Source organism: Naegleria gruberi, assembly GCF_000004985.1.
Source record: "Naegleria gruberi genomic scaffold NAEGRscaffold_25, whole genome shotgun sequence".
Taxonomy (NCBI): domain Eukaryota; phylum Heterolobosea; class Eutetramitea; order Acrasida; family Naegleriidae; genus Naegleria; species Naegleria gruberi.
Genome location: NW_003163302.1, coordinates 97,334 through 125,132, shown reverse-complemented (window position 1 = coordinate 125,132; position 27,799 = coordinate 97,334). Strand labels below are relative to the sequence as shown.

The 27,799-nt window shown below is 34.0% G+C and overlaps 16 protein-coding genes and 1 non-coding gene across 17 annotated transcripts; 9 read left to right on the top strand and 8 right to left on the bottom strand.

The window, feature by feature from the left end:
- Nucleotides 1-2: 2 nt before the first annotated feature.
- On the bottom strand, nucleotides 3-2,108 carry NAEGRDRAFT_49212 (uncharacterized protein; the record flags this gene model as incomplete). Its single annotated transcript, XM_002676857.1, has 1 exon — nucleotides 3-2,108. The coding sequence occupies one exon, from the start codon at nucleotides 2,106-2,108 to the stop codon at nucleotides 3-5; it is 2,106 nt and encodes a 701-aa protein (XP_002676903.1).
- Nucleotides 2,109-2,408: 300 nt separating this feature from the next.
- NAEGRDRAFT_58096 (uncharacterized protein) lies at nucleotides 2,409-3,409 on the top strand. The gene has a single exon (XM_002676966.1). It carries the CDS (start codon nucleotides 2,466-2,468, stop codon nucleotides 3,351-3,353), a length of 888 nt encoding a protein of 295 aa, XP_002677012.1. The 5' UTR covers nucleotides 2,409-2,465; the 3' UTR covers nucleotides 3,354-3,409.
- Nucleotides 3,410-3,418: 9 nt separating this feature from the next.
- On the bottom strand, nucleotides 3,419-5,134 carry NAEGRDRAFT_67783 (uncharacterized protein; the record flags this gene model as incomplete). The annotated part of the gene is made up of 1 exon (XM_002676856.1): nucleotides 3,419-5,134. The coding sequence occupies one exon, from the start codon at nucleotides 5,132-5,134 to the stop codon at nucleotides 3,419-3,421; it is 1,716 nt and encodes a 571-aa protein (XP_002676902.1).
- A 351-nt stretch (nucleotides 5,135-5,485) lies between these two features.
- NAEGRDRAFT_58095 (uncharacterized protein) lies at nucleotides 5,486-7,078 on the top strand (the record flags this gene model as incomplete). The annotated part of the gene is made up of 1 exon (XM_002676965.1): nucleotides 5,486-7,078. One exon carries the CDS (start codon nucleotides 5,486-5,488, stop codon nucleotides 7,076-7,078), a length of 1,593 nt encoding a protein of 530 aa, XP_002677011.1.
- A 103-nt stretch (nucleotides 7,079-7,181) lies between these two features.
- Nucleotides 7,182-7,254, bottom strand: NAEGRDRAFT_t322. The gene has a single exon. It is a non-coding gene; the product is annotated as a tRNA-Ala (tRNA).
- Nucleotides 7,255-7,351: 97 nt separating this feature from the next.
- Nucleotides 7,352-9,324, bottom strand: NAEGRDRAFT_49208 (uncharacterized protein; the record flags this gene model as incomplete). The annotated part of the gene is made up of 2 exons (XM_002676855.1): nucleotides 7,352-7,986; nucleotides 8,274-9,324. The coding sequence occupies 2 exons, from the start codon at nucleotides 9,322-9,324 to the stop codon at nucleotides 7,352-7,354; spliced, it is 1,686 nt and encodes a 561-aa protein (XP_002676901.1).
- A 222-nt stretch (nucleotides 9,325-9,546) lies between these two features.
- NAEGRDRAFT_67779 (uncharacterized protein) lies at nucleotides 9,547-10,765 on the top strand (the record flags this gene model as incomplete). Its single annotated transcript, XM_002676964.1, has 2 exons — nucleotides 9,547-9,661; nucleotides 9,702-10,765. The coding sequence occupies 2 exons, from the start codon at nucleotides 9,547-9,549 to the stop codon at nucleotides 10,763-10,765; spliced, it is 1,179 nt and encodes a 392-aa protein (XP_002677010.1).
- A 23-nt stretch (nucleotides 10,766-10,788) lies between these two features.
- On the bottom strand, nucleotides 10,789-11,929 carry NAEGRDRAFT_36730 (uncharacterized protein). The gene is made up of 2 exons (XM_002676854.1): nucleotides 11,626-11,929; nucleotides 10,789-11,502 (listed from the first exon to the last, which is right to left on the bottom strand). The coding sequence occupies exons 1-2, from the start codon at nucleotides 11,820-11,822 to the stop codon at nucleotides 10,812-10,814; spliced, it is 888 nt and encodes a 295-aa protein (XP_002676900.1). The 5' UTR covers nucleotides 11,823-11,929; the 3' UTR covers nucleotides 10,789-10,811.
- A 145-nt stretch (nucleotides 11,930-12,074) lies between these two features.
- On the top strand, nucleotides 12,075-12,527 carry NAEGRDRAFT_49206 (uncharacterized protein; the record flags this gene model as incomplete). The annotated part of the gene is made up of 1 exon (XM_002676963.1): nucleotides 12,075-12,527. One exon carries the CDS (start codon nucleotides 12,075-12,077, stop codon nucleotides 12,525-12,527), a length of 453 nt encoding a protein of 150 aa, XP_002677009.1.
- A 386-nt stretch (nucleotides 12,528-12,913) lies between these two features.
- Nucleotides 12,914-14,437, bottom strand: NAEGRDRAFT_67776 (uncharacterized protein; the record flags this gene model as incomplete). The annotated part of the gene is made up of 1 exon (XM_002676853.1): nucleotides 12,914-14,437. One exon carries the CDS (start codon nucleotides 14,435-14,437, stop codon nucleotides 12,914-12,916), a length of 1,524 nt encoding a protein of 507 aa, XP_002676899.1.
- Nucleotides 14,438-14,933: 496 nt separating this feature from the next.
- On the top strand, nucleotides 14,934-16,432 carry NAEGRDRAFT_67775 (uncharacterized protein; the record flags this gene model as incomplete). Its single annotated transcript, XM_002676962.1, has 3 exons — nucleotides 14,934-15,613; nucleotides 15,668-15,754; nucleotides 15,817-16,432. 3 exons carry the CDS (start codon nucleotides 14,934-14,936, stop codon nucleotides 16,430-16,432), a joined length of 1,383 nt encoding a protein of 460 aa, XP_002677008.1.
- A 496-nt stretch (nucleotides 16,433-16,928) lies between these two features.
- On the top strand, nucleotides 16,929-17,456 carry NAEGRDRAFT_67774 (uncharacterized protein; the record flags this gene model as incomplete). Its single annotated transcript, XM_002676961.1, has 1 exon — nucleotides 16,929-17,456. The coding sequence occupies one exon, from the start codon at nucleotides 16,929-16,931 to the stop codon at nucleotides 17,454-17,456; it is 528 nt and encodes a 175-aa protein (XP_002677007.1).
- Nucleotides 17,457-18,049: 593 nt separating this feature from the next.
- Nucleotides 18,050-18,835, bottom strand: NAEGRDRAFT_33813 (uncharacterized protein; the record flags this gene model as incomplete). The annotated part of the gene is made up of 3 exons (XM_002676852.1): nucleotides 18,050-18,177; nucleotides 18,330-18,414; nucleotides 18,464-18,835. Coding segments are annotated over 3 exons (585 nt in total), but the record flags the coding sequence as incomplete, so codon positions are not given.
- Nucleotides 18,836-19,627: 792 nt separating this feature from the next.
- NAEGRDRAFT_67772 (uncharacterized protein) lies at nucleotides 19,628-22,262 on the top strand (the record flags this gene model as incomplete). Its single annotated transcript, XM_002676960.1, has 4 exons — nucleotides 19,628-19,697; nucleotides 19,753-20,860; nucleotides 20,913-21,338; nucleotides 21,413-22,262. 4 exons carry the CDS (start codon nucleotides 19,628-19,630, stop codon nucleotides 22,260-22,262), a joined length of 2,454 nt encoding a protein of 817 aa, XP_002677006.1.
- A 981-nt stretch (nucleotides 22,263-23,243) lies between these two features.
- On the top strand, nucleotides 23,244-25,579 carry NAEGRDRAFT_79823 (uncharacterized protein). Its single transcript, XM_002676959.1, has 3 exons — nucleotides 23,244-23,406; nucleotides 23,587-23,734; nucleotides 23,783-25,579. The coding sequence occupies exons 1-3, from the start codon at nucleotides 23,325-23,327 to the stop codon at nucleotides 25,560-25,562; spliced, it is 2,010 nt and encodes a 669-aa protein (XP_002677005.1). The 5' UTR covers nucleotides 23,244-23,324; the 3' UTR covers nucleotides 25,563-25,579.
- A 96-nt stretch (nucleotides 25,580-25,675) lies between these two features.
- NAEGRDRAFT_67770 (rab family small GTPase) lies at nucleotides 25,676-26,815 on the top strand (the record flags this gene model as incomplete). Its single annotated transcript, XM_002676958.1, has 1 exon — nucleotides 25,676-26,815. The coding sequence occupies one exon, from the start codon at nucleotides 25,676-25,678 to the stop codon at nucleotides 26,813-26,815; it is 1,140 nt and encodes a 379-aa protein (XP_002677004.1).
- A 37-nt stretch (nucleotides 26,816-26,852) lies between these two features.
- Nucleotides 26,853-27,737, bottom strand: NAEGRDRAFT_67769 (uncharacterized protein; the record flags this gene model as incomplete). The annotated part of the gene is made up of 1 exon (XM_002676851.1): nucleotides 26,853-27,737. The coding sequence occupies one exon, from the start codon at nucleotides 27,735-27,737 to the stop codon at nucleotides 26,853-26,855; it is 885 nt and encodes a 294-aa protein (XP_002676897.1).
- Between the last annotated feature and the right edge of the window lie 62 nt (nucleotides 27,738-27,799).

Sequence of the window (27,799 nt, the reverse complement as noted above, 5' to 3'; positions counted from 1 at the left end):
TTTTAGTTGTTTAATTTGATACAATACTTTTGTTTGGCTTGTTGTAGGAGTTTTGATGCTTCTGAGAATGGAAGTATAGATGCAAAAGAGTTACTTCTGATATCCAAGGTGTGTAATTGAGTGATTAATTTGCTCTCAAGAATATACTTGAGCCCTTCCACATTAATCGAGTTATTCTGAATACTCAACTCTCTCAAATTTGAAAATACAGAACTTTGGGCAATAAATTTAGGTCCCTCATTCTTGATTGCATTACCATCCATTTCTAAATGTGTTAAATTTGATAGATGAGCACTTTGAGATAAATATTTAACACCTTCTGGTCCAATTTTGTTATCAAATAACAAGAGTGTTGTCAAGTGAGACATAAATGGACTCTCTGCCACTAATTTAGCTCCTTCAGCACCAATATTATTACTTTCCAAACTAAGGGAGGTCAAATTTGAGAAATTTTGAGAGGAAACAATCAATCGAACTCCCTCTACTCCCAGTTGATTTTCATACAGAACTAGTGTTGTGACTTTTGAAAGATAAGGGCTCGTAGAAAGATATCCAGCTCCCTCTACACCAATATTATTCTCTCTTAATCCAAGAGTTGTGCAATTAGAGAGTAATGGACTTTCTGATAAATATTTCATACCCTCTGGACGAATCTTATTTTTAAACAGCTGAATAGTTGTCAGATTGGTAATACACAAACTATTTGATAAATAAGAGCATCCATCACTTCCAATTCCATTCATTTCCAATCCTATCATTGTCAAATTAGCCATATATGGACTCTGAGATAGATATTTCACACCCTCAGCTCCAATTCTATTTTCTAGCAAGAGAATTCTTCTCAAGTTTGCCATGTATTGACTATTGGCAATGTATTTAATTCCATCTGAGTCTATAAGATTCTGAGATAGATACAGAGAAGTCAATTTGGACATGTACATGCTTTCTGCTAAGTGTTTACAGCAAATAGATCCGAGAGAATTGTTTCTGACATCGAGAGTTGTAAGGTTTGTCATGTTTGGTGACTCTACTATCGTTTTGAATGCCTTTTCACTGAGTCCTGTGTTTTTCAAGTTGAGTTCCATCATATTATAGAAGAAAATACTCATAGAAATGTGTTTGGCTGCAGTTTCGCCAACAATATTTCGTTCGAGATCTAACTTGGTCAAATTCTGCATTTTTTGACTATTACAAAGATATTCAATATCTCTATCAATATTATTGTTAGAAATATCCAAGCTAGTCAACTGACGCATGTTATTAGATTCTGAAATATATCTGCAACCAGATGACAGTATATGAACATTATCTCCCAAATCCAAAACCTTTAAATTGCAAAGATATGGGTTTTCAGAGAGAACTCTGGCATGCTTACTCTCCAATCCACATTTTCTCAATCTCAAACTTGTCAAATTGGAAACGTGTTTGCTTTTCGAAAGGAAAATGGAAACATCTACTCCAATGCCTGTATTACATACTTCCAAACTGGTAATATTCATCATGAATGGACTCATGATAATGTATTTGTTTTCCAGCTCACTCATTTGAGATCCAATCAATAGCTTGGTACTCAGTGCTTGTTTCAATAATTCTTCATTTCTTTCTTTAGTTTTGTATTTACTGAAACCTGAAAGAAACTCTTCAACACTTGAATTTTCTGGACAATACACAAGCTCTGCAGAACTTGTCAACAACATTTCATTATTGTTCATTCCAATTACTTCTTCATTAAATTCCATCATTGGAGCAGAACACTCCACATCATTCAATACCTGATTATTAACATCCTGAAAGCAAGGTTGCAAATCAAGAGCCACATCCACTCTCTGCATTAAATCATGAAAAACATCTTCCAATCCAGGAATCACCACCTTTGAAGCCATTTCTCTCTCATACTCCTCATGATCGAATGGTTTATAATGTGAATCGTGCATGGATTGTTTCTGAATTTTCATTTGCCCTTCAACACGTTGCAACAACTCATCTCTCCACTCTTCCACTCGTGTGATGAGTTGATGAGAGAGTTGAATGATTTTTCCGTAGCAGGCTGTCGTGGTGTTCTCTGCTTGATTATTGCTGTCTGATGACGATGAGGGAAGTAGAACCATTTTTTTTTGTGGAAGAATTGAAGAAAGTGATTGGAAGGTTGTTGGAAGGGTATGAGATTTTTTACATTTGTTTGAGAAAGTTGTTACTTTTACAAATCTTAGATTGTTTTTTGAATCACATGATTAGGTTCATTGCATTCACTTCTTAGTACTTAATACCTTAGAAAATACTCTGTGAAAAGAAACTTCGAATTCAACATCAATCAAACCAAACTCCTTTCCATTTTAAAATTTTTCCAATTAGAACTCTTTTTGAAGCTAATTTTACTTTTCTCATCAATTTCCCTATCAAAAAAAAAAGCACAAACAAAACATTTCCCGCAAAGGATTTCAAAACTCTTCCATACAATAATAAAAATGAGCGGTTATCAAAATCTTCAAGATGAAGCTGATGAATACGTTCCAACCAGTGAACAAATTCAACAAGAAGAAGCACAACAACAACAACCAACTTTTACTCAAAAGCAAGAACCAATTGTTCACCAACAACAACAACCAAATGTTGCTACTACTGGTCAACAACAACAACAAGCCTTCTATGCTGTTCCGGTTATGGGACAAGATGGACAACAACAAATTGCCTACATTCCACAAAGTCAATATGCCCAGTTTCTTCAACAACAACAAATGTATCAACAATATTTACAACAACAACAGTTATTGCAACAACAACAACAACAATCTGGACAACCACAAATTCAATTGCCTCCTCTCCCAAATGTAAATCATATTCCACAACAACAACCTACCTATGTTCCATCTACTCTTCCACCTACCATTCAACCAACTACTACTCCTATTGTAACCAATACTACTGTTCAAGTTACTGATGAATCCTATGTCAAGGTTCAAGGAGTTGAACCAGCACTTGTTTTGCTCTGTAATTTGGTCTTCCCTGGTTTGGGACATTTTGTCATTGGACAACAATCAAAGGGTGCTATCTATCTCGTTGTTTCAGTTGTTTTGACTACCATTCTTGCCGTATTGTGTGCCTTCTTTATTGGTATTCCATTAATTCCTCTCGTTCTCATTTACAATATTCTCGTTATGATTGATGGTTATGTTATTGCTGATCGTATTCGTAAGGGTTATCCAGTTTTGAAGGGTGAATGTTATTGCAGAATTACTAGTTGGGGTGTTTCTTTGGTTGAAACTAAGAGCCCTGTATTCGTTCATGGTAGTGCTGCTGAACCAGCTGTTTGGCAATTACAATGCAGACAAGTTGATAGACAAAGAAATCTTTAATTCTCTCTTTGGATTTCTCTATTGTAAATAAACCACAAAACTAACTCTGACAACTTAATAGTTTATTACACTTGAATGGAAAGATCTTCTGTAGTAGAGATTACTGATTGATCCAATAGTGGCTTCGTTTTCTCAACAATAATTGGAGATGATGGTGAATTGCATGACATTGCTTTGCTAGCATTTAGTCCACTCGTTGATTTGAATTGCAAATGAGTTCTAGCAAGAGCTGTACTCAATTCCTTTTCTAAATTATCGAATAGTTTCGAAGGCAGTAGATCTGTATCCTCAAAGATATCATTCTTGTTATTGTACAAATCCAACACTGTTCTCACTTCTTGAAAGAGTGCTGAAAAGTGCGAACATTGATTCACCTCATGAAAATTTTCAACAATCTCAAATATAGTTTCGTATTTCATCCTTTCAAAATAAACTAATTTCTTCTCGGCCTCTTTAGCCACCTTATAAACCAACCTCGAATTCTTTTCCTTCATGTTAATATTCTGTTTCCTCACATACTCTCCAGTCAATTCAAATAAATTCATTTGTGCATCATACGATTCCAATGAAAATTCCTTATAAAATTGAATCTTTTCCAAAATCAAATATTGACCTTCCATTTTACAATCTTTACAAAACTTTCTAAAATCTCTTCTCATGGACGGATTGGACATGGTTTCTTTCAACATATTTCGATTGGCTGAGTGAAGATTCTTTGCATTCGATCGATCTTTCCTCAATGCAAATATGAAAATTATTAGAATGGTTGGAAGAATCACTGCCAATGAGAAACAGACCAAAAATAAAGTGGCAATTCCACTATTCTTGACCAGCATATCAGCATGATGGCACATTTCGAATAGCTTGTCCTGTAAATCATAGAAAGAGGTTTGAAAATCATTGAAAGTCGTGGCATAGTCAACTGAGTAAAGTTGACTTCTTGCCTCTGCTTGAATGGTCTTATTGAGAGAGTAATAGGTCGTTCCATTTATCACCCTAAACGAAACCACCTTCTTTACCATCTTATCCCAATAGTTCACAAAAATAGGATAAGTTGCCAAAGGTTTCGTCAAAAATTCATGACTAAACTTTGTTGGAATAATATGCGTAAAATTTGTATAACTATTATTAAAATTATTCTTATAGTAATAATAGTAATAATAGGTCGAATACGAATCATAATTACCCTTATTCTCAACTCCCAACCTTAACATATCCCTCATGGCAATATATGAGGCAAATAATTTTGCACGACTTGTCATTAAATCTAGAATTGGTATTTTTTTAATTTCATAGAATGGAAGGGCAACGAGGAGGGCAATGGAAATGAGCGCTAAAATACTGAGGAGAATTGCCATTACGGATAAACATGGGACAATTCCAATTTTTCCTCCGCAACAAAGGGAAACCTTCTTTTTGTTCCATTGAGAGATTAGGGAGTATCTTTTACGAATGTTTGGTTGGGATTCATTGTGGTTTTCAAGTGGTTCTTCGTTGATGTCATCTTCTTGTTGAACTTTTGTAAACATGGGACTGGCATTTGACATGTCGCCGAGTTCAGGAATTTCTAGACTTTCCAGATCGTCTGCCATGTTACTAATATTATCAAGTTGAGTATTTGAGAGAATGTCGTTTGTATCACCAAGTTGAAAGTTTGGTGCAATTGAAAGGTCTTGCTCCTGCCAAGATTCATTATTCGAAACTAGATTATTAGATGATGTGTTTTGAAAAACCTCTTCCTTAATGCTGGTTTCCAATATTTCATGTTGATTTAAATTCATTTTTTTTGAATTATTGAAAATTAATTGATGTTGACGTTTCGGTAGGTTTAGTTCAAGATTGTTAGAGATTGTTTTTATTGCGCTTATCTCCAATAGTAATGAAAAAGGAAACCTCAGATAGTGTTCAATGACAACTCTTGTTTTTTAATATTCGAGAGAGATAGCTAATATCCCTATTACGTTTCGTCTATCTCTACCGAAATATACGAAAGGCAAGTAATGATTCATATCATGCACTTGGGGGAATGTACAAAGAGAATTGATGTACTTCCAAGAGATTTTATCTTTCGTCTACTTTCCAATAAAAACTCAACATCTGTCCCCTTCCTTAATTAATAATCTCTTAAAAAAATGCCAGTTCTCCCCAACGAAACTCCTCGCGAAAGACTCAACTCTCCAACCTCAACCAGTGTAACCATTACTTCACCCATTCCATTATCCGAAACTAATCAAGGTGATGAACCTATTCGAAAGAAAAGTGTCCTAATTGATGATGGCACCATTACCGTTATCAACGCTCAAGAATCCAGAATTCAAACCCTAAAACGAAAATATTCCATAACTTCTGCAAAAACCAAGACTACCTCCAACACGTCAAAATCTCAATCCATTGTAAATGTCAAATCATGTTGTGGAACTTTTGCTTTCAATTGCATGAGAATTGTCTCTATATTGGGAATGTTCTTGATTATTGCTTCATTTCTTGCCATTTTCATAACAACAATTTATAACTATGATATTGTAAAGTGGCCACTTGTCGAAATTTTACAACATTACGGGAATTCCTACAAGTATTACAATACAATGATCATGACAGAGTATATAGCAGTGTATGGAAGGAATGAAAGTTATGCATTGGAATATTATGCTGCTAAGAAATCATTAATTTCGACCATGAATCGATTATTTTCATTGGTGCCAAGTGCTAGTTTGGGAAATTTGACACGTGACGCGAATGAAATACCTCTTTTTAAATTACAGGAACAGGTTGTGGAATATGTAGTGGCGAAGAATTATTCAGCTGCATTGACTGCCTTTTATAATCCAACTCATTACAATGGAATGTACACTTTTCTAAATACATATGTGAATTTTGTGGGTGATATCAAGAATTTGAGTGTAATTCAGCTAAATGCGATGGAAACTGCCACGACAACTGACTTGACAGTTATTGCAGTTTGTTTATCAGTGGCAATTCCATTGGTTGTCTTGATTTTTATTCATGCTATTAAGGTTGAACATGATTCGGCTAAGAAATTGGAACATGCCAAGGCAATTATGGTCATTCAGACAATTGCAGATCCATTTATGAGACCCTTATTTGGTGAATATTGTAAGGGAGATTCACTTTCGAATAGATTTCACTTTCTTGAACAAGTTCAGATATTTAAGGAACATAAGAAATCATTACATTCGACTATCAAGTCAATTCTGGAAGATATGAAAAACTTTTCCAATGAGAGAAATAACAACAGCAGTTTACTCAATTGCTCCACTGCTAATTCACCTTCTCAGGAAGATGATGAACAGAGTGAGATTTTGACATTTTCCAGTGATTTATTGTCACTGAATTCGTTCAAGTTGAATGATAGTGAAGATAGACAAGCAATGGAAATATATAATCAATTCTTGGATACTGAACTTGCCAGAAATCATGTCAAGTATTCGAAACATGAAGAAATTAAGAAGGAAATTGAAAGATATCAAGTTAAGATATCGATTGGTGACTCTGAAGGTGATTTGACAAATATTTTCGATGAAGCTCAAATTCAAATTGGAAAGAAATTGATCAACTGCCATGAAACGTTCAAGAATTCATTGAATTTCCCAAACCAATCCAAATCTGACATGTTGGATTCTTTCAGAGTTGAATATTTAAAGTTGATGAAAAAGGTGGAAAATCCTCAAAAGAATAGCTTTAGAAATATCGATCAATTTAAATAAAGCATAAAATTAAGTGTAGAGGAAAGCAAAAATCAAATTATGAAAAGATGAGAAAGAACGTTTAATATTTGTCAAATTAGTGCCTGCGGTTAAAAAAGTAAGCTGGAGATGCGGGGTATCGATCCCCGTACCTCTTCCATGCTAAAGAAGCGCTCTACCATGTGAGCTACATCCCCTTCCCTTCACAATGAAATTGTTCTATTTACCAACAAAATTTCTAAAATTCTGTCTTTAAAAGTTTATTTACAATAATTTATTAAGGTTTAACCCTTTTTAAAGCTCATTTGTCAAGTCAGGATAAAACGACTTGTCCATAAATTTGGTTTGATGGGGAGCATTCTGATCATTGGCAGTTCCCATTGTAGCTCCACTCACATTCTCAATATTTTCAATTGTTTTAGGTTGTTGACTTGTTCTCCATGGTGTTTGTTCAGGAATTGACTGTTGTGTGCTCACATCAACATTAGCAACTCGAGTACTAGCCAAACTGTCATCAATAATCCCTTTCATTTGATTGATATTTTGCTGCAAATTGAGAAAATCTGCATTCATTCGATTACTTTCGTCAATCTTATCAAAGATCGATGCCACCTTTTTCGATTGTTCATGTGAAAGATCAGCAAGTTTTTTCAATAATTCATAATCATGTTTTGCTGCATATTGCTCCTCGAAAGATAACTCACGAGAGGTATTGCTTGTATGGCCTTGTGTGCTGTGTGTGAATCCTTCGCCTCCCTTATCGGTGGCACTCACAAGGAGTACACTCTTGAGATGAGTGGAAAAGGAACGAGATGGTGAGTGATGTTTGAGTTTTAGAAGGGATTTGATCATCTTTTTATTGGTTTTGTATGGGGAGAGTGTTGGATCTCTTGATGGACTATTTGCAATCCAATTGATATGGAAATATTCTAAAGATGGAAGTTTCCACATTGGAATATTTCATATTGTACTTTAACTCACATTCTTCCTTAATAAATTTGAATTGACACACTGAAGTCTTTTTTGATGTTTACTCTTACAATGATGGTTATGAGAAGAAAGAATCTAAATAATGGAAATGAATTGTGTCAATATTGGAAACAATTACAAGGATATAATTCCACTTTGTTCTTGATTGATCCAATCATTTAATAAAACAACTTCCAAAATTATTAACACACCTATTTTTTATCTCCAACACGTCCATACTTGTTACCAGAATGCAAAGATCTTGGAGGAGGTGCTCCTTGTGATTTTCCTTCTGGCTGTTTGTCATTTTCTCCACTTTTCTTGCCTCTATATTCATCAAAATCTCTTTTTCTTCCATAATAGCTATCTCCTCTATCACTTCTGTCATAAGATGATGGTGATCTTCTTGAATCACTTCTTGGTTCATAAGATGGTGATCTTCTAGAATCGTTCAATCTTCTATCATCCCTTCTGTCACCTCTATCATACTTATCAGTTCTATTATCCCTTCTGTCACCTCTATCAAAATCTCTTCTCCTACTATTATCAAAAGCTCCACCTCTTCTATCATTATTGGAATTATTTCTCTTGGCTTCTGAAAACTTTTCAGCTGCCATTAATACTCCTCCCTTTGGTGCATTTTCCAATTTACTCTTATTTGTAGATGAGCTACTCTCTTGTCGATTTACACTTGATGATGACGATGATGATGGCTTAGCAGATTCTTCCTTTTTTTGTATTGTTTCTAATGATTTTCCTTCATGTTTTTCAATTTCTTCCTTTAATCTTCTTTTATATTCATCCAATACAGTATTCTCTACCTTGGTTTCCTTCACTAGTTCTTGTTCCGAATCTGATGATGATGCTGAATCCGATGATGATGAAGAATTTGTCGTCTTTCTCTTCTTCTTTAACTTTTTCAAACGTTTGCTCATTGAAGCACCACCACCATCACTCGATGATGAGGAATAACTCGAATCTCCACTACTACTCGAATAATCAGGATTTAAATAACTATCACTATCACTACAAGTCCAAATGGCATCTTCATCATTAATTTCTGCTGGTTTTTTACTCTCTGGAGGTAAATCAAATTGTTCATTAATTGGTATTCCCTTCCTCATCATTTCCAACTTTTCAGTGTGGGACAATCGTTTGGTGTAGGTTGTTGATGGAGCTTTCTCTCCTTTACATTGATATGTCCAGTGGCCTTCCGTGAAACATTTCTGACAAAATCCTCCTCCTCCTTCTGTCTTTTGATCTCTTTCTCTTGTCCTGCTATTATTGTTGTTGTTCATTTGTTGTTTTAGATGTAATATTATTTTTTTATTATTATTTATAAAATTATATAATTCATCATCAATACTATCACATCATTATTCATCATCAATTTGTTTACCTGTTCAAATTGTCTAAATATAAGCAAGGATTTGATGGAATTAATTTCTTTGGCTTTCTTGAATTAAACGTTCCATTGGTTGATGGATATTTAATACTCTTGATTTCAAAGCCTAAAAAAAATGCCTCCAAAGAAAAAGCAATCTACAAAGAAGAGAAAGAAAGATGATACTGATTCCGATGATGACTACTCGGAAGATGTTATTGGTGAAGAAGAATTGGTAGAAACTAAATCAAGTTCCAAGAAGAAGAAGAAGAAAACAAATTCAATCCGAAGAATATGATTGGTCAACAATTAATATTGATGCTACCGTCAAGAGATTCCACGAATTGGATCAACAGATTTTAAAATTGGAGGAGGAAAGACAACAAGCTCTCAAGATTTTAAAATCTCATCCACAAACACTGGTACAATATTCTACTGTCAATAGATATGAAAAGACAAAGGAGGGTTTTCAATCATCTGGCTTTTATGACTTGGGATCTGATTGTTTGACTTTAATTTTCGATTTTTGTTTTGCAAGACAAGTTGTGGAGGCTCCATTTGTTATCAAATTATTTGGAATGACAACAAAAATTAGACAAGCTCTTTTGAATTCAAATTTCATTCTAGGTATTGCACAACCAAATTACAAATTCAATGTCAAAGCAATGCCTATATTTACTCGATTATATGGTTTAGAAATAGTACTTGATAGTGATAGAATTACTATTGCTGATCATTTATTGAAAAAAGGAAGCAAACTATCACATCTGGTTGTGAGGGATGACATTTCTTTGGAAAAAAATTCATTAACAGAGGAATTGAAAGACAAGATCAAATCAATTCAACACTTTTCTTCCAGAAATGCGCGTTCAAGAAATACCTTTGGCTCATTCAACTCTCTTGAACATTTCAGCACATTATCTTTTTGTAGAGTATCAAAAATACCAAATGCCAAGAGTGCCATTATTACTGCACCAACAGTCGAGTTTGGCTATATTCCTCAACTTTTTGAAAAGATAACAGATCTTTTAGTTGTTATTTGCCCATCCTGTAAAACATCAAAGGCTAACTTTAGTGAAGATAGGCTCTTTGGAACCATTAAGGCAAAGTATTTCGTTTCAGTTAGATTTCAATCCAAGTCTAAAAAACCAGATTTGATGGCTAGTTCTTCATTCTCTGTTAAGATATTTGAACAGGTAGAGGGTTTGGATGATGATGCTCCATCGTCAAGCAAGTATTTAGCGATGCCTAATCAAATACACTTTACAAGCAACTACCGTGATGCATTTGAAAAAATAGAAGGAATTCAATATCACACAAATGACATTCCTGGATTCTTTAAAACACAATTTTAATAGAAGAAAGGAATAAAGGAATAAAGAAGTAATTTAATAACATTATTCATTTAATAATTTCTTCCTCTTCTTCCTCTATTGTTGTCTGTTGATGGTGTTTTGGTTTCATTGGCTCAGAGTTTGCCAGTGGTTCGTACCACTTGGCAGTGAAACCAGCCTTATGACGAGCCTCAACATTGAATGGTGGTCTCAAAACGCCAGAACTGGTATTTTGCTTAACCATCTTGTGGAAATACTCAATAATTAGATCTTCATCAATATCTGTCAAGCATTCCAATCCTTTTTGCTTTCTTTCCTCATTCACTAAATGAGTACAACAGAATTTGAACCATTTTACACCCTTTTCAACATGACTAATCTCCTCTTCCAATATTATGGTTAGTACATCAGCAGATACATTGTCTTTGGCATCTTTCAAACGTTTAATATTTGTTGGAGTTCTATCCAATCCTCTGGCTTCATGAACCATATGCAGAATGCACAATCTCAACATGACATCATGTTCAGTTTGAATTGAGGATTCCCACAAACCTCCATGAGTTGGAAAAGCTCCATAGTAATATTTGCTATCCAACTCTGCCAATCTCTTATTCAACATTCTGAAATGTCTACATTCATCAATTGCTACTTCAAACCAATCCACTAGAAATTCATCAGGTAAATACTCCAAAATGGCAAATCTCACCAAAATATCCCAGGATAAATCAATTGCATAACTTTCCATATGACAAATTGAGCTAATTCAATATATTCAATTTCCAGCAATTATTTCAATATTTTCGCAATTATTCCAATCAATTCCAATTTTTTAAAATAATTTCCACCAATATTCCAATTATAATTTCCTTTTAAAAACCTACTGAACCAAAGCTGCTCTATTTTCCACAGTTCCACCACCTCTCTTATGAAGTTGTTTCCTATCCAAAACAATTGTAACATTATCTGGTCGTTGCGGTGTTTGTGGTGGTCTATTTTCCATCATGAATTGAAGCGACGATGAAAAATCATTGAAGCCTCGTGCTGTGATTTTCCCTTCACGAAATAATTTTTCAGCCATAAATGAAATATCAACCTTATCCTCTGTATCTTTGGTATTTAAAACGACCAATCCGAAGGCATAGAGTGAGTGGCATTCTTGTGCGATTTTTTGCAAATCGATGGTGGATTCTCTCTCTGATGATGACATTTTTTTTTTAAATAATTTACAACAATATTTAATGTGTTATTTAATATTAAAGTTATAATTATTTAAAAGTCTTTAATAGTATGTAAAAATATTCCCATTTTGAATCGTCAACATATTGAAAAAATGAAACGAAAATATGAAGAAGAATTTCCCGAGATTATTGACTCTCCCAACTCTATTACTAAGGCACTAAAGTTTGAGCAGACACTTGTGGAGGCGCCACAACAAGCTGCACAAGAATATTACATTAATCAATCTGAATATCATGATTCTCAGATCCACTCTCAAACACCACCCATAGCAGCTTCCTCTTCATTCTCTCAATTCACCACAATTGAACAACACCGTACCCACTCCTCCGAGCAATATCTTGCCTTTCAAACAGAGGAGCAGCCACAAGTTCAAACACCAAAGGCAAATACTTGGTTTCCTGTTCATGTTCCAGATAGACCCCAATCTCAACAAAATCATAAAGATGCTGATGAGGAGAGGAAATTAACACATGAAGAATTGGAAGAATTATTCGCCAATTGCACTGATCAATGTGATTCAGAGGTTCAAAATTGCATTAGATAATTACATTGTACTGGTGAGAATGGATTTGAGAAGGATTACTCCAAGGCGGTGGAATGGTTACTAAAATCAGTCGATCAGAATAATAATACGAATGCCTTATTCAATATTGGATACATGTTTGAAACTGGATTGGGGAGAGAACAGAATTATTCGGAAGCTTTGGAATGGTATGAGATGGCAGCTGAACAGGGAGATCCAGAAGCTCAATTTACAGTTGGTTTGTTTTATGAGTTTGGAAAGGGAGTGGAGAAGGATGAAGAACAAGCCAGAGAATGGTATTGGAAAGCAGCTAGATGTGGTCATGCAGATGCTCAGAAGAAAATTGAATTGCTCAATAAATCAACTCAACAATATTATCAGTACAATACTTTTAACAACAGAATAATTTATTCTTCATCAGTAATATCGAATAATGATAGCTGCCATCGTTCAGTTTCACCACTTTTTATGGAAATAACTCTCATAGCAAGTGTAATGAATGACATGGTGAGAATCACTAACAAGAGCACTGCACTAGTATTTCTCGCCTTACTCTTTCTCTTATAATTTCCGCCGATTATACTTGTAGCTAATGCAGAAATGGAAATGCAAGCAAAGATCACAAGAACAAAGATGAGCATTCTACGATCGAGGGAATCAACGCCACCAGAGCCTCCAGAGGTTCCAGTTACTATGGCAATTGCAATAAAGATGAGTATCCAAACGAATGTTTTGAATCCCCCAATCATTATAACCAGAATCATCAAGTTGGATAAAATCAAATTCGTTACAACTGATCTATTTCTGAAAATTTCAAATAATGGGGAAAGGTAGTGTTGAGCGGGTGTATTAGAGGATTCAAATAATCCCTCAATACTTTCAGTATTCTTAATCATGTGCTTTAAAGAAATGGCCAATCCGAGAGCCGTTGACATGTTGAAAGAAATAAGGCAGCAAATAATGAAATCATCCACATATCTCATTAATATGAGTGTAAGTATTGTTTGTAAAATAATCACTAAAGAAACACTATTAGCCTCTTTGTAAAATTCAATATTCCTATCCATTCGATTATAGAAATGAGCTGCAATGCACAGAATGGTGAATACCATTTTGAAAAATACATGCAAAGTAGCGTAGAAAGGAGTGGCAGGTAATTCGCCAATCATCCAAGTGCAGAACAACATTGGAGCAAATATAATTAAGAGAAGAAGGGATCCTCCAGCTCTCAATGATTTCTCTTGAATGTATTCAATTTCATGAGCTAGACCAAAATCAGGTTGCTCATCCTGAGAAATAAATAAAAAGATCAATAATCTATAAAACAGTATAGGAAAGGACAGGAAATATTTAAGATAACCAACAAACTTTCCACTTGTCTGAGTTTCCACATTATTAATATATTGATTTCTCTCCTCGGAATATATAAAAGCAATACTATCTCTCCACTTTTTGTATCTCAAATATCGTTCCTTGTATTTTTCATAGAGATCACCCGAATTATTTTGATCCAACAATTCATAAGAATTTGGTGATGATGAAGAAGAGGCAGCCTCATCCCGACTAGAATTTGTATTGTTCGCCACTGGAGATGACAGAAGGCTACCACCATTTTGATTTGTATTCTGATGATTATTCAATGCTGCTGCTGCGTCATCCTTCAATAACTTCCAATCAGCACTCAATAATTTTCTCCACAATTCATCATCGTGAGAAACTTCATAAAAGCCCCTACACGTTGCCGAAGTCATGACAATTGCATCAAAATCCATAAACTGCAATATTTCGAGTAGAATTTCAGGTGGTAGATAAACCTTATCAACATTTTCCCATTCAAGTTGTTGTTGATTTGATGAGAAACCATTCCGAACATCAACAGAATTGAAATTTTCTTCATGTCTTGAAGATTTTATGATTGAAAATTCAGCCATTTTTTTTTTCTCTAAATTTTAAAGATTTCAATTTCAAAGGGTATTTGATATTTTACAATAATAAGGTATAAAATAGTTTACAACAAATATTGCAAATTAACAATATTAAGCAAGTCAGTACCCACACAAAGTACTGACCTCACAAAATATCTTCCCACCTATTGTGAACTATAGTCCTTCTCACACGATCTAGCTTAGGTTCTTGGTTACTCTTTGATTGATAACTAAACTGATGAAAGATCAAATCACCAAATAAAGCCATCAAGTGCACTATTTTCATTACCGTAAAAAAATGATGATGAAACTCTACGCTGTACCACCATCAACAACAAGGAAGAGGAATTTGGCCGTTTTTTCCTTGATGATTGTGATGATGATTGGCATCTTGTTGGTTCAGGATTTTTCAATGGCTGTTCCGATCAGAGGATTGAATATTCAAAATACTTATAAAACTAGTCAAACAAAGAGTAATAATAATAATATATATACTAGGAAAATGGCTAGCCATTATGATTTATTTAGAGAATTCAAGACTGTTAGAGGATCTTCTTCGGATTATGGTGTCAAGTTTGTGCACTTGTCTTATACGATGAATGCTAATGAAATGGTTGTGCAATGGCATACTTATGGATATGATGAAAAGATTGGGAAGCCTATGGTGTTAATTGGAAGATCTGCACAAGAATTGAATTCTGCTCCACAATGGTTTGGAGTTGGTGCTCAAACATCAACCTATGGAGATTCTAGTGTTACTGGATTTGATCATGCTGTCTTGTTGACTAATTTAACATTTGATACTACTTTTTATTATAAGGCAGGTTTTGGAAGTGTTGTAAATGGAGCTCCACAACTTTCAGTTTCCTCTGAGGTTCATTCATTTACAACAAGAAGTGCTGATCCAGATGAAGTCACTGTTGTCATGTTTGGAGATATGGGAGTATTCTTTTGTTATGAAAATATTGACAGAATTACAGAGCTCTCAAAGAAACATGCCAATGATGGCAACTTTTTCATTTATCATGTTGGAGACATTTCTTATGCTGATAGTTATCCTGGCATTATGTATCAATATGTTTGGAACAAATTCTTTGAACATTGGGAAGGAGTTCATCCAAGTGTACCATACATGGTAACTGTTGGTAATCATGAACATGCTCCAAGAATGGGTCCAGAAAGGTAAGCTTTTTTATTGAGGTAATATTTATTCGAATAATTTTATAATTCTTATAGACACGAATATGAATTCAATTTTACTGCCTACAATCACAAATTCTACATGCCATTGAGAAATAATACTGACTATGGTCATAATATGTGGTAAGTATTCATAGACAGAGTCAATACGAATAATGTCATTATTCTCAATTTAATAATAATAGGTATCACTTTGACTTTGGTCCAATTCGTTGGGTAGCATTCGATTCTGAAACCAACTATCCAAATTGCCCATATGATCCAGTTTTCAAGGGTGATCACGTTGGCTATGTGAGAAATGCCTTACAAACTGTCAATAGAGATGAAACTCCACTCATGCTCACTGTTGGACATAGACCATTGTATTGTACAGAAAAGGAATTCTCTGATGCCAATGGTAATGTGGTTGGTAGTGCCAAGCATTTGAAGGATGTATTTGAGCAAGATTGGAAAGCCAATAAGGTAGACATGATGGTATGTGGTCATGCTCATGTCTATGAAAGACAATATCCAATTTATAATGGAACAATTGAAACTAAGAATCCAACCAATTATACTGACCTATCTGATCCATTGTATCTTATTTCAGGAGCTGGTGGCTGTTTAGGTGGATTGGACAAAGATCATGATTTCAATCGTGGTATTCCATGGAGTTTCATGTCCTACAATAAGGAAGAAGGTTTTGGAGTTTTGAAAGTGAAAAGAGACAAGATTAATAGAAGACAAGTTACTGTAAATTGGCAATTTTTCAATGACAAGGGTGACCTCGTCGATCAATTTACATTAACCAAGACTAAATAGATGGAAACAATATTAATATATTTTAAAATTTAAACATTTTACAATTTTCTATTAATTTAAAATTAAAAAAAATGCCATCACATACTTGTCGGTCATCACAAGTTTTGGACAAAATGAAGAAAAATCGATCATCAATTCTCTCCGTTATCATTTTGATTATTTTCATCATTTTACAATTTAATAGTCAAATAATATTTGGACAATATATTCCAGCCTCCGATAATCAAACTATTGTTTGTCCGTTTGTACCTAATAGTCAACCAGTGCAGGTAAGAATAGAAATTTATCATTAATTGATATTTATGAAATTGTTCAATAACAATTGGATTAAAAATTGGGATATTATAATTAATTGGAATAATGTTAAACAATATAGTGTCAGGATTGTTATTGTCATGATGGATTGAGTTGTTGTACGAATCAAATTGATTTGGGATTGAAAAATTATTTATCGGAAAGATTAAATCAAAATAATTATCCTAATTGTTTTGCACAAATGAGGAGAATCAAGTGCTCCATTTGTTCACCATCTTCATATTTATTTAATGCTGAAAAGGGACGTGTCATGTTATGTGACAATTTTTGTTTTGAGGTTGTTAAAGCTTGTCAAAGTGAAAAGGCCTTATTCAATGATGGAACACCAGTTTTTCCAGAAGATGAAGCACCAGAGTATTTGTGTGGATCACAAACGGAATATTCAATTGGAGATTATGTCAAGAGCTCAATTTCTGTACTGAGCAGTGTATTAAATAGAGGAAGCAGTGAATCGGCAGCAAATAATGGAAATGTGACCATACCTACTATCAAAATTGATGGTTCCATCTATTCATTAACAACTAATTGTGAGAATGATTTATACAAATTGCAACATTGTTTTCCAGGTACAAGTAGCTCTGTAGATGCTGCATTCATCACTTCTATTTTGGTTTATGTTTGGGTCATTGGCGTTTTAGTGAGCTCTATTATTTCATGCTGTGTTTTCTTTTCCAAGTGGAAAAGGAGAAGCTATCAACAAATTATGTAATTCATTTTGTAAATATAGAGGATCTTTCTCAATTATGTAATAATAATTTAATGAAATTATTTTTGTTGTTTCTTCTTTTTCAACATTTCCAAAACCTTAGATTTCTTAGCTTTAGTGGCTTCAGTTTCTTCACTGGTGAGTTTAACCTTCTTTTGTTCACTGGCATCTTCTGATTCTTCTTCTTCATCTTCCTTTTGTCTCTTGGTACCTTGTTTCTTGGCAGAATCCTTAGCATTTTCGAGAGTGTGAATTTCACATGAAAGAGCAAGTTTACCATCAACAATATCTTGCTTGACCTTTGAAATAGTTTCAGCAGAGTCGAATTCAACCCAAGCCAAACCAGAGCTTCTTCCCAAAGTCCAAACAGATGTTTCGGCAACATTGTATTCCTTCAACATTTCAGCAACTTCCTTATCAGTAGCCTTTTCAGCCAATCCAGATACCAAAAGTGACAAGGAGGTATTGATCTTCTTTGGAGTTTCAACCTTTTCAGTCTTTTGAGTTGATGATGATGGCAAAGCTCCTCCCACTGACTTTCTAGTGGCCTTCAATCCTTCAGCCAAAATTGAGTTATCAGATACCTTTTCTTCTTCCTTCAATTGTCCACAATCAGCAATAACAACTCTAGCTTTTGGTCTACCTTCAGATGTTCCATACTTTTCAACAGCTCTGACAACTGTCATTCCTTCAACAACTTGTCCAAAAACAACATGTTTACCATCTATTATATTCCACAATTATCATCATTAAATTTTCAACAAATAATCACAATAATAAATTATTCATCAATAATATTGAAGTTCAATTAAATTTTCACACATCATCAATATAGTAAAATTTTGTTAGCCTCCTCCCACACAAAAACAAACTTACCCAACCATGGAGTCTTGACAGTTGTAATAAAGAATTGAGAACCGTTAGTATTCTTACCAGAGTTGGCCATTGAAAGCAAACCAGTCTATTTACATTGTCACAAAATTTCCATTCCAATCATCATGATAACATACCTTATTGTGTTTTAATTTAAAGTTTTCATCAGCAAACTTTCTTCCGTATAAAGAATCACTACCAGTACCATCTCCATTAATTATATCACCTCCTTGAAGCATAAAGTTTGGAATAATTCTATGGAAAATAGATCCTTTAAAGTGGAACTTCTTATTTGGATAATTTTTAGACATTCCTTGTTCACCAGTGCAGAGACATCTAAAATTTTCAGCAGTTTTTGGTACAATATCATCGAAAAGTTCCATAACAATACGTCCGGCATCCTTTCCTGCGATAGTAACATCAAAGAAAACTTTGGTTCTCTTTGTTGGTGCTTGGGTGTTGATGAGTTTAGAATTGTTGAGTGAGGAGAGCGATTTGCGTGATGACATTTTTTTTGAACAAGACAAAAATATTTTAATAATTTTGTGCAACTGAAAAAAGGCGGGAAATCATATTGATAATATGAGTTTAACATGAAAAAGTTGCTTTTCGTTTCATAACTTGATACTTCCTTAATGTTTGGTGTTAAAAAAGATTAAAATGTGATGTCTGGCAGCCAAGTCACTAATAATTCCGAGCCAATGGGAAAGATAAGTGTGTATAGCTAGCACATTTGTTTCATCACGGTAGATAACCCTGCCTATACTATTGAGACCTAGTAATCGCATGAGTAGCAGTGATTTTTTTTGGAGTACTCATCAATAAACACATCCTCTCTTCCGAACACCTTAACGCTCATCCAACATTGTGGATGTGGTTTTGAATATTTTTTTAATATTTTTTACCATATTTTGTTCTTGGCATGAATGCTATCCGGCCGAGTTTTGGCTGGGAATACATCTTTTCAAACAATTCAGATAAATAGTAAACTTTGGAAAGAATAAATTGTGATTTTTTACTGAAAGTTTGGATTAATTGATATGAGTGATCCCCATAATGAGAAGATGTTGAAAAAGTTGGTTATTTTTTGATCTTAACGATGTTTAAGGACGTAAGGTTGGCTGTTCGATTTAAGCTGAAAGAAATCACACAAAATAATGATTAGTTGTTACTAAGGTTGGATGGAGGTATTAAGCATCTTAAATTTGTAGCTAAGATCCCTTGATAATATAGGTACTTGAGGCAGGAGGTCCTTTCAATCCTTATTGTTTACGAGTTTATTTTTAAAACTAAGGAAAAAAATGAAGCGTGGTCACCATGAAGTTGACAACATTCTTCCCGAGATGGAACAAGATAATAAGAAAAGTAAATGTATGTTAGATAGAACATAACGAAAATTTATTAATTTATCTAATTAAGTATTTAGTGACTATTCCAGTTAGTACCGTGCGCAAGATGAACCATACAGAGGTGGTTGAAATGATGAGAAATGTTGGTCTTGATGAGAATACTATTAAATGTTTGGACCAAACATTCACAGGTGCTCTAGTTTTTTTAACCGTATTATTCCTTAAAGATATCATGAAAAGAGAAGAAGAACATGGATGGTGGAAAGAAGCACTTGATGAAATTCTTCCTAGCTGTAACAATAATATGAAGGCTGCAGAGGAAATAATTTGTTTGTTAGTCGGACTATATGTGCCAAGAGAACAAGATTTGGGGTGGGTTGAAGCTAAACTCTCTAAGGTTGATAGGAATGGAACAAATTGGGTTAATGAATTGTACGATGAGGCATTCGAATATGTTAAATCATTTGATTCGCAAAGACCATTAGAACCAATAGAAGAATTCATTGAGAAGAACTTCAAATCTGATAATGTGAAATACTGCTCTCTCAATTTGGTTTCACATGAGACATTTGCAAGACCACTTCCAATCAAATTTGGAACTCTTGCAAAACATTATTTACCTTTTATTCCATCTCTTCAAATTGAATCCAACAATGATAAGATATTGGAACGAACAAGTTGTAAAACAGTAACAACCATTATTGCACCTTCTGGAACAGGGAAAACATCTTTAATGATTAGAAGACTTTGTAAAACAGCAGGGCTTCTATTGACAGGTACAGCTACATATGAACATGACAGCCACGAAACAACTGATTCAACAATAAGAACCTTGATTAGTTGTTTGAACTCAAGAGTTAATGCTTTCGGTTACATTCGACATGCTGTTCAAATATTATTGATTTCCAAGTTGACCTATCTTCTTCTATTGATTGAAAAAAGTCAAAAAGAGCCATCAATCTTGGATCCATTTGAGGGTTCTTTGCTTTCCTTCCTTGCATTCAACCAATTTAATGGATCAAATGATTATTCTTGTTCAATATTCGTCTACCTTTTCCCCCAGTACAAACATGAATTCTTTCCACGTTTACAGCTCCTTACAAAAAATCTCATTTCAAAAGTGAAAGAGAAAACTAATTCTTCTGATTTTGTCATTTGTGTAGATGAAGCCAACGTTCTTGAAGAGTAAGTAGTGTCCATTCCATATTGTTTCTAATTGAATAACAAACAGACATAGTAATTATAAGTATATTTCATCGAATGGAAATGAGAAAGGGGCCCTTTGTAAATTCATTGATGAAATAATGAGTGTGAACTCACTTGGTTCAAATATAATTGCTGGTACTAGTTTTTCAATTAAAATGAATGATGTGACTCAATCTCATCTCCAGAAAACAGAATATCAACAAGATACAATCACTCTTTCAGATTTTGAATATTTAGACTATGAATCATTTAACAAATTCCTTTCCATGCATATTAAGGTAAAAGAAAACTTCAAACAAGAGGAAAATTTTCCAATCAGAATCAGACAAGCTGCCCAGTGTATGGAATATTTCATTGGTGATGTCATGAAAGAACAGTGTGTCAAGAGAGATTTACAACAATGTTTTGACGCTAGTACTGACTCAATAATTCAAGCATTGAAAAAAAAAGCAGTAACGTTTTTGAAAGAGTTCAGGGATAAGGAACACTTTGAAAATTATACGAAACCTATTTATTGGAATACATGATTAGTCACCAATATTCGGAAAGATATGGTACCTCCTTCTATGTCCCTAACAAAGAAATTGCAGCACATTTTCTAATGTCAGGAATTGCAGGTCCAGTGGGTTCAACTTTACAAAATGGCTCAGTTGAGTTTAAGACGGTGGATGTAATAGGTTTCAAATTGGCCAAGGAAATTCTAAGAATGAAGTCCCTGCCAAGCATTGAAGAGATGGACTTGGCAATTTATGTTGGACAACAAATAGTGGATAGAACAACCTTTGAAATAGCCTATTTAATTGCACTTTCTGCAGTTAAAGGGAAATTTACAACGTTGTTTAATTTCAACTCAACAATCAATGAGTCTTTGCAACAAAAATTGAAGACAATCGACTTTGCATGCAACAAGGTTTTTACTTGTAATGGATTTAAGGATTATTGCTTGAAACAACAGTGGATTACAGCTTCTGAAGACAAAACTGGAGAGGAGTTATATTTAGAATATGCTGTTCACAATTGTGAACGTATCAACAAAATTCTGTTTAGACCACCTGCAAGTACTGCACATGATGATGGAATACTTGCATTGACTGACAAAGATGGAGAACTTGTTTTTATTAGATTTAGTTTGAAATGTTTAACTGGTAAAGATTACGGATACAAATCAACTCTTCCTGAATTAATGTTCAAAGATAATTATCAAAAAATCTCATTACCAGAACTTAATGAATATGTTGATGAGAACCATATGAAGAAAATTGATAATTTCCAAAAATTGTTGGATCCTTTGCATTGGTGGGGTAAATATAGAGCTGATTTTCTGAAATTATCCCTAAACAGGACACTTTCAGTCATTCTCCACCCAGATTTGAATCTATAAAAGATAGAGCTAACTCCTTGTACCACAATGCAATATTCATCACATCAATTGCAGATATTGAAAAATTGTTTGGAAAGAAATTTGCTGGTTGTGTTGAGCAATTTTTGAAACTATAAATGGAAATTGTCTACAACGAAAAACAGCCAGTTTCATTCAAAACATTCATGGTTGTCCAATTTACAAAACACAATAAACGGCAAACAACATTAGAGACACTACAGGGTCTAGATGGCTATCCTTAATTTTTTTTTCCTTTGAAGATGAATGACATTCTTAGACTGATTAGGGAGGTGGTTCACTAAAACAGAGGACGGTTATGAGAAGGAAATGTGAAAGTCTGCCACCTCGTGCCAATGCTAGATCAGAACGAGAAGTTAGTAACTTTCAGGTTCCATTTTATTAGAAGCTGGTACCTCTCATTCAGATTTGAATATTTGACTTCAAACCATTAAAAAAATTCCTTAGAGGGAAAAAAGAAAATTGTCGCTCTTTTCGTTTAAAAAATCTAAAATGGATTAATTGATTGAATTGGGGAAAAACAAAACGGTTGTATGATGTATTTACCGTATACAATGTTGTAATAGATGTAGGAAAATGTATGAATTCCTCTCATTGGACATTAACTTTTGACAGATTCACATCTCCCTCTCAACATCTTTCCTCTACACCAACATAATCTTCATATTAGCTTCAATCATATATGCTCTATCATAGAGAGATGATTCCCAATCCATCTCCAACACATAACATTTCAATAAATATCATCTAAATACACATAATATCAAAGAACAAAACATCTCACTCTCTTTAAATCAAGGTTCATCTCCACTTGCATCCTCCTCTTCAGCTAAATAGAAGCATCTTCTCCAGCAAGAAGTGTTGCCTCTTTTTGAGCTCAACCGTCAACATCCATCCAAATATTGGGAAATTGAATCCCGTTTAATCAACTGTATCGCAAAATTAAAAATAAAAAAAATGAGTGGAAGAAAGTCGTATCCTTCCTCTTCTGCTGGAAATACAAGTAGTAGCAGCATTGGTGGTGGTTGCAGTCATTCAACGACCATGTCGTCGACGGAAGCAAAGAAAGCGACTAGATTTGTAGATAGTGATTTAAGAGAGGGTGATTTAATTTTTGTCAAGTTGGGTAGGTTAATTTGATATATTGGTAATGAGTTGATCATACAACAACAAATAACAAAAATTTATTATTATTATTTATATTGGTGGATGATAATTATTATAATTGGACAATGATCATAATAATACAATATTTGATCTAATCATCAACAATTTATTATTTAATTATGAATAATTATACAACAAGATGGTTGCCCATATTGGCCTGCAAAGGTTATTTCTCCACACTCAACCAAAATTCCAAAAAGTATGAGAGAAGAAATTCTTGAAGGCATGGAAGATGAAGATGGAACAAGTTCTCTTATAGAATTTTTTGGAGATGACAAATCCAAATAGTAAGTTTATCAGAGATGTCACATCATTGAGAAATTTTGAATTACTAGTTATTGGATGGATAGAGTTGTAGAAATTTATACAAGAAATCCAGCAGTGATAACAAATGAAATGACGAGAAAAAACAAAAAATTGGCAGAGGCTATGCGTCAAGCAAATTCTTATTCGGAAAAAAGCTCTACAGATGATAAGCAAACAATACAACAAAGAAGGAGTAGTTTCTCTGATAAGAATTTAACCATTTCTACACCACCATCGAAAAAAAGAAAGGCTGTAGAGATTGACTCGAAGAAAAAATCCAAAGTTGTAATTGATTCAGATTCTGAAGATGACAATGAGGAAGAAGAATTATCTGACGAAGATGATAATGTCTCTGATTATAGCTCTGATGGAGAAAAGAGAAATAATGACAACTTGGAGGAAGAAGAATATTCATTTTCTGAAGAGGAAGAAGAGGAAAAACCTAAACCTGTAAAGAGAAAAATCAAAAGGACAAAAGTAGAAGAAGTTGACAAAAATACTTGTCACAAATGTGGAAAGTATTACAAAGTTACTGTTCAATGTACAAATGATGAATGTGGAAAAGTATTATGTAAAAAGTGTTGTGGCAATCCTAGACTGGATAAGAAATATTTTGAGGACTGGTTGTGTTCTGATTGTAAAGTTTGTACCATGTGCGAGAAGAAGACTTGTCCCATAACTCAGGGAAATGAAACAAGTAGAGGTCTATATACGTGTACGAAATGTGATATCTCATATCATGTAAATTGCCTAGCTGGGGAAGGTACCTATGTGTTATACAATGGATCTCTGATATGTCCAGAATGTACAGAAAAGAAATTAGAATGGCTGGAAAGAAGAGGAGAAAAAGATCCTGAAGTATACGATTTCTTATTTGAAACAGAAAAGAAAGACTATTCAATGAAAAATGTAAAGGTTTCAGATATGGAAGATGATGAAGAGGAAGAACAGGAAGAGGAGGATGAAGAGGAAGAAGATAAGAAAGCAACTAATGAAAATTCTGAAAAATCTGAAAAGGTTGTTGCAGTCTATTCTACTGCTCCAGAGCTAGTGAAAAAGGTTGAAGATGAAGAAGAACCACTTTCCTTAAATGTTTCGAATGAAATGGAAAAGGCACTTCAATGCTTTGAAAAGAAAGAAGAGGATTCTCCAAAGAAGAAATCACCAAAATGTGGAAAAGCAAGCAAACACAAGTCTTCTCCACTTGGTCAATTCACCGAGAATATTGAAAATCCACCATTAACACCACCTCCACAACAACAACAACAACCTGTCTGTGTCAAGAAAGAATGTCATACATGTTCATCAACTGAAAAGAAATTTTCCAGTCCTTCTTCTGAATCCCCTGTTGATAGCAAAAGACTTCCAACCTCAGGAAAGAGTAGAAAGGCTACTAAGGTACGCCATAGAGTTTCTGAATCTTCAGAAAGTAGTGGAAATCTTGGTATTGCATCCTCACCAAAGGAAGCTGATTCTTTCAATACCAGTCCAACAGCAAGTCCTCCTACTACTCCACTTTCTGGTCAACTTTCTGAAAATGAGATTACCCTTTTTATCAAATGTGCACTGGATGGTTCAACAGATTATACAAAACGAGTGCGGGTTTCAAATCAAATAGATGTTTCACAACTCAAAAACATTACAAAGAGCATTGTTTTAAAGATGAAAAAGTCAACCATGTTGGATGCACACAAGTTATTTTTGAAGAATGTTGACAGATTTGGTCATGAAGTGTTACTAAATCTTGATGACGATTTCTTCCAAAATGACAAGCTACAGAATAATGATGTTCTGGTAATGCAATTTTAATACATTTTTGATTTCTCAAATTTTCTTTATTTATTTTGCTTTCTAATTTGATTTAAACTCAGCACAATTTCAAAGGACAGCTGGAACGTCATCAAAGTTGATTACAAAAAAAAATGCTTCAACAAGAACCAACTCCATCCTCAGCTATCTTTGAAGTTTTGCCAAACGAATTGATCGGAGAGATTCTCTCTCACATTAGTCATGTCGAATTAATTTTCAACACGAGCCACGTTTGTAAATGTTGGAGAAATTTATGTGGTGAATATATTTTGCAAGGCTATGAAAAGACGTTTAATTCACTATCTGAGAATTCTACTAGACAAGTTGATTTGAATGGATTTTTAGAATCAGTAAATGGAAGAAAATTCAAAAAGTACTTGTTACGAAAGGAGGCTTTTGAGTTTGCTAGTAAATTAGCAAGGAATTCCACCAAGTCTGTTGATATTAAATCATGTTTTGCTATGGAGAGATGGGTTGATGCAGAATTGAGTATTTTGAAGGGATACTTTAACATATTTACAGATATGGAAGAATTACCAATGTTTCCAATAAGAAAACCTACAGTTATTGAATCAAATCAAGCACCTCCATCTAGCTTTTTTGGAAATACTTTATCATTTCTTGGATCATTATTTTCAAAGAGTAATAATACCACAAATGTGAACCAGACAGTTACTTCTGAACAACCACCCAAATCCGAGTTTGACTATCTCACTAAAGTTCTTCTAGACGGTGACTATGCAAGTGGAAAGACTTCATTACTTAATTGTGCAATGAATGATACACCAGTTAATGCAAGTATGAACAGCCATATGACAACTATTGGAATTGATTTTGCAATTAAGAGTTTCCATATCGGAGAGACCACCAAAATCAAACTTCAATTATGGGATCAGTGTGGTCCAGAAAGATTCAGGTCAATTACATCAGCCTATTATAAAAATTCCTCAGTCATCCTACTGCTAGTAGATCCCAGTTCTGAGTATTCAACATTAGAATCAATGAATCAAAAATTGACAGCCATCAAGGAAAATGCACCAAAAGCAGAAGTGATCTTAATTACAACAAAGAAGGATCAGAATAATGAGAGATTAATTTCAAACGAAATAGCTGACAAGTATGCTTTTGAGAATTTTGGAGGGCTTCATTTGGATATCACCAATACTAACATAGAAGAACCATCAGCAATTATTTGGTATTGTGCTATTCTCAAGTATTTACTTGCTCCTGGTGTTGGAAATAAATTGATATAAAGTCTTTTTTTATCATTAAACTTTAAGATTAACCTTATTATTTGAAAATACACAGTAAGGCTGCACTATTGTCACACAAGTAACAATAGCCAGTTGATGAATCAATGTGTATACCATAGGCTCCACTATTCTTACTTTCATAAGTTTGTTGCAGAGTAAGATCTCTATCAAATATCAAAACCTTTCTATTGGAATCAGTTAGGAATACTCTCTGACTTCCTTCCTCATAAAATAATGAATAAAATCCCTGGCTACCTCTACCTGTTAATTGGTCGTACCTTTTTTTAATGATCCAATTGTTGTTATCATTCAATGTGTACACTTCTAAAAATCCCAAACCACATATATACATTTCATTCAAGGAAGAGAAGGTAATATTAGCAGCTTTATCTGTCTTTGGCAAGTTGCCACGTTCAACATTGGCTCCAGTGTTGTAATCAAGAATAAAAATGTCTTGTTCATCAAAATCACACACATGAATCAAATTTTTCCAAATTGAAAATCCCCAAATATATTTAAATGGGTGACTTTGCCAAATTTTGCATTCAGACAAGGGTTTTCTATTGTATATCTTTTGAAAATTAAATCTCACCAAATGATTCGATGAAAATGTAATAAACAAATCATCACCATGAATTTCAAAATAATAAACTGAATGATCAAAGGTGTACTTGAATAATTCCTTTCTTGATTCCAAATCCAAGAACACTAGGCTTTCACCTTGTCCTACTATTAAAACTTTGTATTGATGATTAACTTGGGAATAGAAGGTATTTCCATTTAATTTCAAGGTGTCCACATTTTCAAACTTGAGCGAAAATATTTTCTTGGATGGTTCTCGGAGTTTCTTAATCAAAAATTTACCAAGATCTGGATGGTGTGGTTTAAAATCGATGAGTGAAAGGGTGGTTTTTTCATCCATTTTTTTTTGTTAATGTTGTGATTGTGAACTATTATTAACTCGTGTGTTGTAAACATATAATT